Here is a 13,521-nt window from a genome sequence, read left to right as displayed (position 1 = left end):
GTGTAGTGCATGGACAATAAGCAAGAAATTATTTTTAGTTTCTTTTTTGCTATTAAAAGTTAAGTCATCTCTGAAGAATTAACAAATTAAATGAATAAAAAATTCTACAATTCTAAATTGTGCAAACTTGCGCACCCTGTTAGGACATCAATGGGCTGTATTTTCAAACAAAAGTGCTATCATGGGTACTTTGTTATTGAAGTCTATTGCTGTTTGCATCTAGTTAGCTAGGCAGACATTGATTCAGGCGTCTAAAATATTAATTTGCCACTATAATGGTTGATATGAGAGATTAGATCAGACTTACCTCTATACTTGGCTCTATTTGTTTCTTCCTGTAGCCTTCGTTTGCGCCCTTGCGCACCCGAGAGTTTGGATTTCTTCATTTAAGCACTTGTAGTCTGGGCTACTTTTTGCAGTGGATAGCCATTCTCATTCCCGATGAACACCGCTCCCCCCGCCCCCCTTATAACCTATCATTGTGCATTTTTAGTAGGCATAAGGAAATCACCGACCACTACTGCGTAGGCTACACTTGTTTTTCAACCTTTTTGAGCCAGGGCGCACTTTTTTCAATGAAAAAATCTCAAGGCACATCACCAATAGAAAATGTTGACTGAAACTAAAACGCTGTTGCCAATATTTACAATATACAGTCATTCTATAATTTTCCACGGTACACGTGGTGATCTCTCACGGCACACTAGTGTTCCGCGGTACTAGAGTTCAGCAGCACAGTGGTTGAAAACACTGTACACCACTGATGCACTTGGTAACATCTCCATTCAATAACTCCATCCCTCCTTTTTGGTGGGGTTTTGGTCGCCCTTGGCGCCCCTGGGCACACTTTGCGCTCTAGGCAATTGGCCAAAACAGAGAATAGCCACGGATGCGCACTTGCGCGCCCGAAGACACACTATAGACAGGGCAAACTACTGTTGAGCGCTTATTGTTTCATGATTAACAACCACCACCACACCCCACCCCACCTTTTTTTGACAAATCGCACCCTGACTACATGCTTTGCTGTACAATTAAATTAGGCTAAGACATTATAATGCTGACTCGTTTTCAGAATAGTGGAAGTCATAATTTTTCTCCCCCCGTTTCTGCGCCCCTGGATGGACGCAGCGCCCTTAGCATTTGCCTATATTGCCTATGCCACGGGCCGGCTCTGTGTGTCTGAATGATCACAAGAGTATGAGTGAGATCAGGCACTGATGGTGTACAAGAAGACCTGGAGTTCAGTCAGTGTTCCAGTTCATCTCAAAGGTCAGATGATCCTTTTGGGCAATGGGAACATTCCGTGAATCTTCAGCGGAGAACAAATGTCCAATATCCAGTGTGTTAACTTGAATTTATGACACTGAAGGGATAGCAGAGCTCACTGACTGAAATAGGAGAACCTGTGTAGACATCAATATAATCAGCTCTTCACAGATATGTCCTCTATGCCAGAATAGCCATAAGGAAGCCACTTCTGAGAAAGGTGAACAGAAAGGAGTTTAACAGAAATCATGTGACAACAAAATCTGAGTTTCTGGAAAAAAGATTTTGAGGCTTTTGATCTTAAAGCAAAGTGTTATGTTTGAAATGCAGCCCAGAATAATAAGATAATCTTTAGTAAGTGAGATACTGTACTAATAAAAGAAGCACAGCCAGGAAAAGAACCATGATTTTGAAGAAACAATAACAAAGGCTAAGAAGCTTCAATATGAATACAAGCTACACATGATACCTACAGTACATACAGTACCAACACTCAACAAGCAAGGAGACCTGGACAGAGCTTAACCAAAGCAACCAACCAAGGGGAATCCAAACAAGTGTGCTCAAATACAGGTAGTAGGTTAGACAAGGAAAGAAGTAATGCAAACACCAGGATGAGGTTGCCCTCTGGTGGTCTGGAAGGGAGCGGTTTTGTTCATTAAAGCAGCTCAGATTTTTACCTCCACCAATTTTGTTAGAGGAGGTTGTGTTTTCGCTTCTGTTTTGGCCCTTTTCCACTACCCTTTTTCAGCTCACTTCAGCCCGACACAGTTTGCGTTTCGACTACCTCAGAGCAGCACGACTCAGCTCGCTTCAGCCTTACTCAGCACCCAAAACTCGCACGGTTTTGGAGTGGGGCTGAAGCGAGCCAAACCGAGCCAAGTGGGGCTAGGGGCGTGAGGAGACACTCCCCTGTGCACTGATTGGTGAGGAGGCGTGTCTTCACATGCCCACACACGCCCCGCGAGCACGCTGGGATCTGTAAACACCGTAAACCCAGAAGAAGAATAATTACGAATTACGAGAATTTCTGAAGCCTTATGCGCCTCGCTTCATCTATACGCTCTTGCCAGTATCTGTTGGCGTTGTCAGTGACAACAAGCCACAGCACCAAGACCAGCAACACTAACGACTCTATGTCCTCCATGTTTATTGTTTACTATCCGGGTTGTGAGACTACCGCTTAAAAGGTCACTGATGTCACGGTTTGCGCCGCCTAACGACATCACGTGATGTCCACCCACTTTCGCTAACTCCACCCAATGTGTCCACCCACTTCCAGCCAGCACGGTTCAGCATGGTTGTAGTCGAAATGCAACTCCAACAGCCCCACTCAGCTCGACTCAGCCCAACTCAGCACGGCACGGCTCAGCCCGACTCAGCCGCGTTGGTAGTGGAAAAGCGGCATTTGTTTCTTTGTTCCCAGTGTAACTCAAAAGCTAGTGAACCGATTTGGATCAAATTTGGAGGAAAGGTGAGCCATGGGCCAAGGAACAATTGGTTAGATTGGCCGGTGGGGGCCTTTCTGTGTGGAGTTTGCATGTTCTCCCCATGTCAGCATGGGTTTCCTCCGGGTGCTCCGGTTTCCCCTCACAGTCCAAAGGTTAACATGGGGCAGCCTTGGGCTGGAGTGCCCTTGAGCAAGGTACCTGACCCCTGACTGCTCCCCGGGCGCTGTAGTATGGCTGCCTACTGCTCTGGGTGTGTGCTCACTGCTTCAGATGGGTTAAATGCAGAGGATGAATCTCACTGTGCTTGAAGTGTGCATGTGACACATGAAGGTTTCTTCTTCTAGATTTTGATGCAAATCTAGATACGGTATGTATGCAGATCCAGGATTCCCCCCCAATGTGACTCAAAAAGTACTGAATGGATTTGGATGAAATCTGGTGGACAGCTTTAGTATTATCCCAGGGTCAAGTAATTTGATTTTGATGTTGATAATATGTGGCTTGGTGGAGGTACGAACTCTACCAAGTGTTCTTCTATAGTTTAAAAAAAAAAAAGCTTTACTAAACCTGTTTCCTCGAGCTAACACAGAACAGGCGGACACAATCAGAATACAAACCAGTGACAGAACACAAAGAGTAGAGACGGGAAGAAAAACAAAACAAAAAACAATGCGCATGAGGAATCCAGGACAGAGTCCTCATATCTCAATTTGCATAAAAATCTAGCCAATTGTTCTTTGGCCCATGGCTCACCTTTCCTCCAAATTTCATCCAAATCTGTTCACTAGCTTTTGAGTTACATTGCGAACAAAAAAAACAAATAGAAGCGAAAACATAACCTCATCTCATCTCTTTATCTGTAGCCGCTTTATCCTGTTCTACAGGGTCGCAGGCAAGCTGGAGCCTATCCCAGCTGACTATGGGCGAAAGACGGGGTACACCCTGGACAAGTCGCCAGGTCATCACAGGGCTGACACATAGACACAGACAACCATTCACACTCACATTCACACCTACGCTCAATTTAGAGTCACCAGTTAACCTAACCTGCATGTCTTTGGACTGTGGGGGAAACCGGAGCACCTGGAGGAAACCCACGCGGACACGGGGAGAACATGCAAACTCCGCACAGAAAGGCCCTTGCCGGCCACGGGGCTCAAACCCAGACAGCGCTAACCACTACAACACCGTGCCGCCCGAAAACATAACCTCCTCCAACAAAATTGGTGGAGGTAAAAATCTGAGCTGCTTTAATGAACAAAACCACTCCCTTCCAGACCACTTCAATAACAGTACATGATTTCAAATCAGTTTTAAGGACGCGTATGCACATGCAGCCTCAGCCTTTCCAGCTTACGTGCTGTGTCCTGTACATCTTCCACCTCGGGATGTTTCTTTTTCTTCTTTTGGCTTTGTCCTGTATGTTCAGGGTCGCCACAGTGGCTCTGTTCCGCATATTTGATTTGGCATAGATTTTACACCAGATGCCCTTCCTGACACAACCCTCCCCAATCTATCTGGGCTTGGGACTGGCACAAAGTATGCACTGGGTTATACAACCCCAGTGGCTGGGTCATCTCATCTCAGCTGCTTTATCCTGTTCTGCAGGGTCGCAGGCAAGCTGGAGCCTATTCCAGCTGACTACGGGCGAAAGGTGAGGTACACCCTGGACAAGTCGCCAGGTCATCACAGGGCCGACACATAGACACAGACAACCATTCACACCTACGGTCAATTTAGAGTCACCAGTTAACCTAACCTGCATGTCTTTGGACTGTGGGGGAAACCGGAGCACCCGGAGGAAACCCACGCAGACACGGAGAGAACATGCAAACTCCGCACAGAAAGGCCCTCGTCAGCCACGGGGCTCGAACCCGGACCTTCTTGCTGTGAGGCGACAGCGCTAACCACTACACCACCATGCCGCCCCCAGTGGCTGGGTATTTTACCTAATCTGTGTGTCTTTGGACTGTGGAAGAAACCAGAGCACCTGGAGGAAACCCATGCAGACACAGAGAGAACATGAAAACTCCACACAGAAAGGCCCCTGGCAGCTGTCAGATTTGAACCCGGAACCTTCTTGCTGTTAGGTGACAGTGCTAACCACTACACCACCATCTCAAGATGTTTCTTGAAGATAATACTAAGAATAAACTTTATTTATAAATTACTTCAAACATGTGATCGCTCAAAGTACTTTACAAGATAGTAGTAAAATTAAATTATGAATAATGTAATAGAAAACACAAGATAAGAGGAACGTGGTCTTCAGCTTTCATAATCTCCAGCTCCAGCATCTCTGCTGAACTTATTACATAAACTGTGAACTTGAGATCCGAGAAAAACAGGATGGATTTAGAGAAACCGTCCATTTAAAAGATTTCCCATTTTTGACCAGAACTGCTTTGAAAATACATCAAAACTACATGAATGTTTTGTTACTGTTTGCATTTTTTTTAAAACATATATAATACAGCTTTATATTTTTTTCTATGAAACATTCATGCAACACTGATGAATGAGTTATGATCAGGGTTCAAGACAATTTCATACATGTCAACCTTTGGTCAATCAAACCTGTATAACCAACCTCCAAAATCCGTATTTCCCTTATAAAATCTGTATAAGATGCAAATTAAAATAATTTATCTAAAATTTGAATGATAATTAACAATGATATATCCCAGTTACTTTTTATTCAATATTAATAACAATAAACCTTCAGGGGGCGGCACGGTGGGGTAGTGGTTAGTGCTGTCGCCTCACAGCAAGAAGGTCCGGGTTCGAGCCCCGTGGCCGGCGAGGGCCTTTCTGTGTGGAGTTTGCATGTTCTCCCCGTGTCCGCGTGGGTTTCCTCCGGGTGCTCCGGTTTCCCCCACAGTACAAAGACATGCAGGTTAGGTTAACTGGTGACTCTAAATTGACCGTAGGTGTGAATGTGAGTGTGAATGGTTGTCTGTGTCTATGTGTCAGCCCTGTGATGACCTGGTGACTTGTCCAGGGTGTACCCCGCCTTTTGCCCGTAGTCAGCTGGGATAGGCTCCAGCTTGCCTGCGACCCTGTAAAACAGGATAAAGCGGCTAGAGATAATGAGATGAGATGAGATAAACCTTCAGAATGAATACAAAGCTCCAATGTTCGACAAAAACACAAAGTGTCACTCTAATGTTCTGAATTGTACTCCATGACAGCTTTTTTTAGCACTCCGCACCAATACCTCACTAGGCTGCATGTCACAGCAAGTGTCTGTGTTGATCGTGCCGGAGTGCCCATTCAGAATCTTTTCAGTCGCTAGTGAAAGTCGCTCAGGTGGAAATACGCTTTTCAAACAAAATGTTACTTCCCGGTTGGCGGGATTCTCGCAATGTGGTGTGCGCATGATCAAAAGTGGAACGAAGTCTCGCTACCACAAGACAACGCGCGATTTCATAAGACTCTTTACTGGCTGTCCGTGCTTTCTGTGGTGTACAGTACGTTTGTAAATGTTATGCGCTCTTTTATCATCATGAGAATTGATTATAGCTCTAAATAAGTAGAAGGTTTTTTAAAGAATCCGCATAACTTTATTTGTACGCCCGTATACTACGTTTATTGAATCAAATCCGTATAAAATACGGACATTCCGTATAGGTTGACATGTATGCCATTTTCAAAACAATTACGATCAAGAATTCCACAAGAACCAACTTCAAACCCATGAGTCTTCACACACGTCACTGTTCGTGTGTGTACGCAGTGCTGAGTGAGATGGTTTGGTTCCCAGAGACTCAAACATCATTTTGTTCATCAGATAACATGTTTCAGGAAGAAATTTACTCACCTGGACATTTATCACCTCGTCCATTTATTGCTCATGCACACACACACACACACACACTCGGAATGTCGCTCTGAATCCACCAGAAGAGTTAATATGCTGTATCTTATCTTTAAACACACAGCTCAAATATTTAAACAACCCTGTTATTGTAGCGTGGAAAATATTCAGTGCATTAACAGATAGTGATATTCGACAATGTTTGTTTTTGTACACAGTCATCTTCTCAGAGGTGATAAGCTTCAGGATATTTAAGAGGCGTGCAGACCAACTCGTAACAGCACCCAGACATTACCTGACTCCAGGTAAGACACCAAGCTTATAGACGTGTGCGTGTGTAATACTGGATATGTATATTTGAATTGTGTGTGGTTATTTAACTGGTTGTTCTGCTCAGTTTTACTCCAAATCCTGAGAGAGAGACTGATACTCACGATGTTGGGTCACCGTCGTACCGGTTACATGATGTTGCTCCTCTGCACTTTTTCTTTGTGGACTGAAATGGTGACATGTGGCTCCAGCTTCCTCAGTCCAACTCAGAGACCACAGGTGAGTGAATGAGTACGAGTGTGTGTAGGCATACTTTTATACATCCATCCATCCATCCATCCACCTGCTGTTCTGTTTGATGCAGTTCTCTAATCAGCCGATCCCTTGACAGCAGCACCAGAGGTGGACAGTAATGAAGTACATTTACTTGAGTACTGTACTTAAGTACACTTTTTGAGTATCTGTACTTTACTTGAGCATTATTATTCTCATCTCATCTCATTATCTGTAGCCGCTTTATCCTGTTCTACAGGGTCGCAGGCAAGCTGGAGCCTATCCCAGCTGACTACGGGCGAAAGGCGGGGTACACCCTGGACAAGTCGCCAGGTCATCACAGGGCTGACACATAGACACAGACAACCATTCACACTCACATTCACACCTACGGTCAATTTAGAGTCACCAGTTAACCTAACCTGCATGTCTTTGGACTGTGGGGGAAACCGGAGCACCCGGAGGAAACCCACGTGGACACGGGGAGAACAAGCAAACTCCGCACAGAAAGGCCCTCGCCGGCCACGGGGCTCGAACCCGGACCTTCTTGCTGTGAGGCGACAGCGCTAACCACTACACCACCGTGCGGCCCAGTATTATTATTATTAGAAATTTATGACTTTAACTTCACTACATTTGAAAGGCAAATATCGTACTTTTCACTCCACTACATTTCTATCAAGGTCCTCGTTACTATGAAGCGGTTTTGAAAGTGGATGTTTTTTTGTTTTCTTTTCTAAAGCATGATGTTTTTTTCCCAGGTGACACTGAGACAGTAATCACTAGGGTCACGTCACGTCCATAGACCGTATAAAATCAAGATCAGTGATTTCTCAGCAGCGTTATTTAACACGATAAGTTGATGGCAGAATGGAAGGAGGCGGTTCTTCTGGAGAATGAACGCACCCATGGCCCATGTTTCAATTTTCAGAAAGGATTAAAGATTTGTTTTGTTTTATATGTTTGCCGAAAACGAACCACATTACAGCCTACAAAAACTCGCCATCTGACCTGTGGAAGCATATTGAGGTATGAAAACGTTTTATTCCAAGAGAAAGCTTGCAGTGAAGTTGTCTGTGCTTTTAGAGCTAGCGATAACGTTGCAATAGCTATACAGTCTGGTTAGGCAAATGACTTTCTATGGATTTTCCTGCCAAGTTGCCATAGCCTTGTCCACGGCTAACGTTTACACATAGCTAGTTAACTTGGACACTGCTAGTTAGCATGTAAAAATAGAGTCACGCTAACATGAATAACGTTAACTTTGGCATAATCTTGCCAAATAAACAGAATGTAGAAATCTTTCTTTTCTAGCAGCGTTAGCTACCCAATATGATTTTGAGTTTGAAAGCATGTCAAGTGGAGCTTCAGCGCTACAGGTTCTATAAGCTAGTCAGTAAATCCAGTCGGTTGCTTCAGAGGCATTCGGTTTTGTAAGTCTCTCATCTCATTATCTCTAGCCGCTTTATCCTTCTACAGGGTCGCAGGCAAGCTGGAGCCTATCCCAGCTGACTACGGGCGAAAGGCGGGGTACACCCTGGACAAGTTGCCAGGTCATCACAGGGCTGACACATAGACACAGACAACCATTCACACTCACATTCACACCTACGGTCAATTTAGAGTCACCAGTTAACCTAACCTGCATGTCTTTGGACTGTGGGGGAAACCGGAGCACCCGGAGGAAACCCACGCGGACACGGGGAGAACATGCAAACTCCGCACAGAAAGGCCCTCGCCGGCCCCGGGGCTCGAACCCAGGACCTTCTTGCTGTGAGGCGACAGCGCTAACCACTACACCACCGTGCCGCCCGGTTTTGTAAGTGTTGTGGCAATAATACAACAATGCGTTGACAGAAAATGTACTTTTAATACTTAAGTATTTTTAAAAGTAAGTACTTCAGTACGTTAACATAAGTAAAAATTTGACTGAGCAACTTTCATTTGTATCAGAGTAACATTTGACCAGAGGGATCTGTACTTTGATTTAAGTAATGAAGTTGGGGACTTTGTCCACCTCTGAGCAGCACGATGCATCAAATCATGCAGATACAAATCAAGAGCTTCAGTTAATGTTCACTTGATTCAAACATCAGAATGGGAAAATTGTGATCTCAAAGTGTGACGTTCTTTCATTGTGGCATGAGTGTTGGTTTGAGCCAGATGGACTTTTTTTTTTTGAGTATTTCAGAAACTGCTGATCTCCTTCCTGGGATTTTCACACTCAACAGTCTCTAGAGCAGGGGTCTTCAATCCTATCCACAAAGGGCCAGTGTGGCTGCAGGCTTTCATTCCAACCAAGCAGGAGCTGCACCTGATTTCACTTGTTTAATCATTTCACCCTCGTCTCCAATCAACAATCAAGTGAGCCTCCAATTTGGCTGTAATGAAAGCCTGCAGCCACACTGGCCCTTTGTGGATAGGATTGAAGACCCCTGCTCTAGAGTTTACACAGAATAGTGCAAAAAACAAACGAAAAATGCATCGAGTGAGCGAGCGATAGTTCTGTGGGTGGAAACAAATGCCTTGTCGATAAGAGAGGTCAGAGGAAAATGGCCAGATTGGTTTGAGATTTTTTGCCAGGAAGGATATCACAACTCATGTAGCCCTTCCCATCATGTGGTAAATGATAAGTGGACTGGTGTTGAGTTCAGTAACCGAGACTAATAAATAAATATAAACTGTATCTGAATCCTAATAGCTTCTATCCCAGCAGTGAGTGGCAAATATCAAGCAGAAAGTATATCTCAATCAAGTATTTATTGACAATACCCAAAATATTGATGCTGTCCCAAAAAATTCACTGGAAATATTCCTGAGCCCATTTTGTGATTTCCAATACAGACGCATGCCTGTATGTGATGCAGTGCCGTCTAAGGGCCCGAAGATCACGGGCACCCAGTATGGTTTTCCGGCCTTGGCCCTTACACACAGCGATTCTTCCAGATTCTCTGAATCTTTTGATGATATTATGCACTGTAGATGATGATATGTTCAAACTCTTTGCAATTTTACACTGTCAAACTCCTTTCTGATATTGCTCCACTATTTGTCGGTGCAGAATTAGGGGGATTGGTGATCCTCTTCCCATCTTTACTTCTAAGAGCCGCTGCCACTCCAAGATGCTCTTTTTATACCCAGTCATGTTAATGACCTATTGCCAATTGACCTAATGAGTTGCAATTTGGTCCTCCAGCTGTTCCTTTTTTGTACCTTTAACTTTTCCAGCCTCTTATTGCCCCTGTCCCAACTTTTTTGAGATGTGTTGCTGTCATGAAATTTCAAAATGTCTCACTTTCGACATTTGATATGTTGTCTATGTTCTATTGTGAATACAATATCAGTTTTTGAGATTTGTAAATTATTGCATTCCGTTTTTATTTACAATTTGTACTTTGTCCCAACTTTTTTGGAATCGGGGTCGTAGATTTAAGTCGAGACTAGGGAACTTTGTGGCATGTAGTACTATTTTATCATAAGACTTAATAAAACATTGAGTCAAAACACTAAAATATGCTGATAAAAATTAAAAAAAAGGAAAATGAATACTAAGTAATCTCTGGGTTACACTCATATAATCACTCTTTACAACCGTGGTGAGCAGAAAAGCATCTCAGCATGCAACAGAAAACAGAACAACACATTGAGTTCCACTCCTGCAGCCAAGAACAGGGATCTTAGAATCAAGAACAGGTTCCTATTAAGGTGGACAGTGAGTGTATCTTCATAGGGACTGGTCCCTGTGAGAAAAACTGCAACTTTGATTTAAAAAACTGAAATGTTTCTTTTGGTTAGTGAAGTTAAGGTTGGATTTAGGTGAATCAATACTTTTGCAATAGTGTCAATTAGTGATAATTATGTAAATGACAGGTTCTCATAATAATAGAAGGATGTGTGTGTATGTATAAGCAAGCACCTGAAGATTTGTTTCTATGTTTAAATCACTAGAGATGTTGAATATTTAGAGATGATGAAAAGTGTTTGTCAGTAGATGTGTGCGTTTTTTTAGAATCGTGGTGACCGAAAGCCAACTCGAGTGGGACGGAGGACTGCAGATGAACTCGAGCCTCCTCTTCCTCCTGAGGATCAGATCATGGTATGCAAACATTCAGGCGAGATATAAAACCAAGCACTAAATAAAATAAATAACAATAAAGGATGTTTATGATCCCAGCTGACTACGGGCGAAAGGCGGGGTACACCCTGGACAAGTCGCCAGGTCATCACAGGGCTGACACATAGACACAGACAACCATTCACACTCACATTCACACCTACGGTCAATTTAGAGTCACCAGTTAACCTAACCTGCATGTCTTTGGACTGTGGGGGAAACCGGAGCACCCGGAGGAAACCCACGCGGACACGGGGAGAACATGCAAACTCCGCCCAGAAAGGCCCTCGCCGCCACGGGGCTCGAACCCGGACCTTCTTGCTGTGAGGCGACAGCGCTAACCATTACACCACCGTGCCCCCCCCCCACATCACTGAGATAATTCTCACTTGAGAATGTTAGGGACCGTCTTCAAAGTGACACATTTGAATAAGATGAAGAGATCAGTGCCAGGTAAACTAGATGGTTTCTATCATCTTGCACAACCTCTGGACTTTTTTTTTTTGGTGTCGTACAATATACACTCATTCACTGATTAATTCATTACCTGCAAATCAAGTATTTCATCTGAGATTCAGCTATTGATCACACGCAACAGTTTCTAGAGTTTTTCACACAGAATGGTGTGAAAAACAAAAAACATCCAGTGAGCGATGGACGATTTTGCAGGCAGATACAGCTGGTTGATGAGAGGAGGGCAGGAATAATCACTATTTACAACCACGGCGAGCAGAAAAGCATCTCAGAATTAACATTAAAAAAAAGGTCTCTTTAAATTCCAATAATTTTGAACTGTATGACATACCAACACAGACTGGGTGGCAATTATGATGCTTTGATTTTTGAACATAAATATATTAGCTTTCATTATGTTTGAATTTCAATAACTCATCGTACTTTCCATGTAGATGCAACCTTTATGGTATATAGCTACAGCTGAGTACAAAAGTTTGCACACCCATGGTTTGTGAATGGATAAAAAGAAGCGTATCTCTGTACAAGAAACATAGACGTCTGATCTGATAGGCGGCCACTGTTTCTTTTTTCCCCTTCAAGAGAACTTGCCAGAAAGGTTTACAGGGCATCTGGTTGATTGTAGAGATGTTCACCCGGCCTGAGATCTCGACAAATAAATCACGCAGGGGTGAGCGAGGGGTCAGAGATGAATCTTGCAGAACAAACAAACAGCACATTCAGAGCTGTGTGAACTATTTACAGCAATCATTTGTTCATTTATCCTCAGTAACCGACTGATCAGGGTCATGTTAGATTAAATTAAGCTGATAGGTTTGTTTATTTTGGAGGGAAAAAGAAAGAACTAAATAGAATTAAATTAGTTAGAAGAAAATATTACCAGCTGGTAAGAACAAACAAAAATAGTCTCTAGCTGAGACCAGAATTCTCGGGCAGTGCTGATGTTTGCATTTCTACTCCTGGGTTTTAAACTTGTGAACTAAACATTGGGAACGTTTCTGGCGGCTCTGCAGGTGACCGCACCGTTCCAGCTGGCTGTGTCTCTCAGTGAGACAGAATATGAGGATTACGGTCCTGTGCTGCAAAGGATGCTACTGGATGTTCTGGGTGATCCACCAACTCTGGGTTAGTTCTGCTATCTCTGTTTCTGTCGGTCTCTCTCCATTCCTCCATCTCGTTCAGTCTGTGTGTGTTGTTCTGTCTCTCTCTATTCCTTTCTCTCTCTGTCTCTATCCATCTGTATCTCTCTATGTGTGTCTGTCTCCATCCATCTGTCTCTCTCTCGGTGTGTGCGTCTATCCATCTGTGTCTCTCTCTCTCTCGCTGTGTGTGTCTGTCTCTATCCATCTCTCTAGCTCTGTATGTCTATCCGTGTCGGTCTCTCTCACTCTGTACGTCTCTAGCCGTGTGCCTCTCCCTCACTGTACGTCTCTAGCCGTGTGCCTCTCCCTCACTGTACGTCTCTATCCATGTGTCTCTCTCTCACTCTCTCTCTCGCTGTGTCTCTATCCATCTGTCTCTCTCTCCATGTGTGTCTCTCTCTCGCTCTGTATGTCTCTATCCGTGTGTGTCTCTCTCTATGTCTAGCCATGTCTGTCTGTCTCTCTCACTGTGTCTCTAGCTCTCTCTCGCTCTATCCATTTGTCCCTCTCTTTCGCCCTGTCTATCCATTTGTCCCTCTCTTTCGCCCTGTCTATCCATGTGTGTCTGTCTCTCGCGCTGTGTGTCTCTATCCGTGTCTCTCTCGCGCTGTGTGTCTCTATCCGTGTCTCTCTCGCGCTGTGTGTCTCTATCCGTGTCTCTCTCGCGCTGTGTGTCTCTATCCGTGTCTCTCTCTCTCTCACACTCTCACA

The 13,521-nt window shown here is 44.0% G+C and overlaps 1 protein-coding gene across 1 annotated transcript; it reads left to right on the top strand.

Moving 5' to 3' along the window:
• Positions 1–6,969: 6,969 nt before the first annotated feature.
• Positions 6,970–12,798, top strand: ghrl (ghrelin/obestatin prepropeptide). The gene is made up of 3 exons (XM_060918494.1): positions 6,970–7,086; positions 11,090–11,176; positions 12,682–12,798. Exons 1-3 carry the CDS (start codon positions 6,973–6,975, stop codon positions 12,796–12,798), a joined length of 318 nt encoding a protein of 105 aa, XP_060774477.1. The 5' UTR covers positions 6,970–6,972.
• The last annotated feature ends 723 nt before the right edge of the window (positions 12,799–13,521 follow it).

This window comes from Neoarius graeffei, chromosome 4, assembly GCF_027579695.1.
Source record: "Neoarius graeffei isolate fNeoGra1 chromosome 4, fNeoGra1.pri, whole genome shotgun sequence".
Lineage (NCBI taxonomy): Eukaryota > Metazoa > Chordata > Actinopteri > Siluriformes > Ariidae > Neoarius > Neoarius graeffei.
Note: the sequence above shows the minus strand (reverse complement) of the source record. Positions and strands in the feature narration are given on the sequence as shown.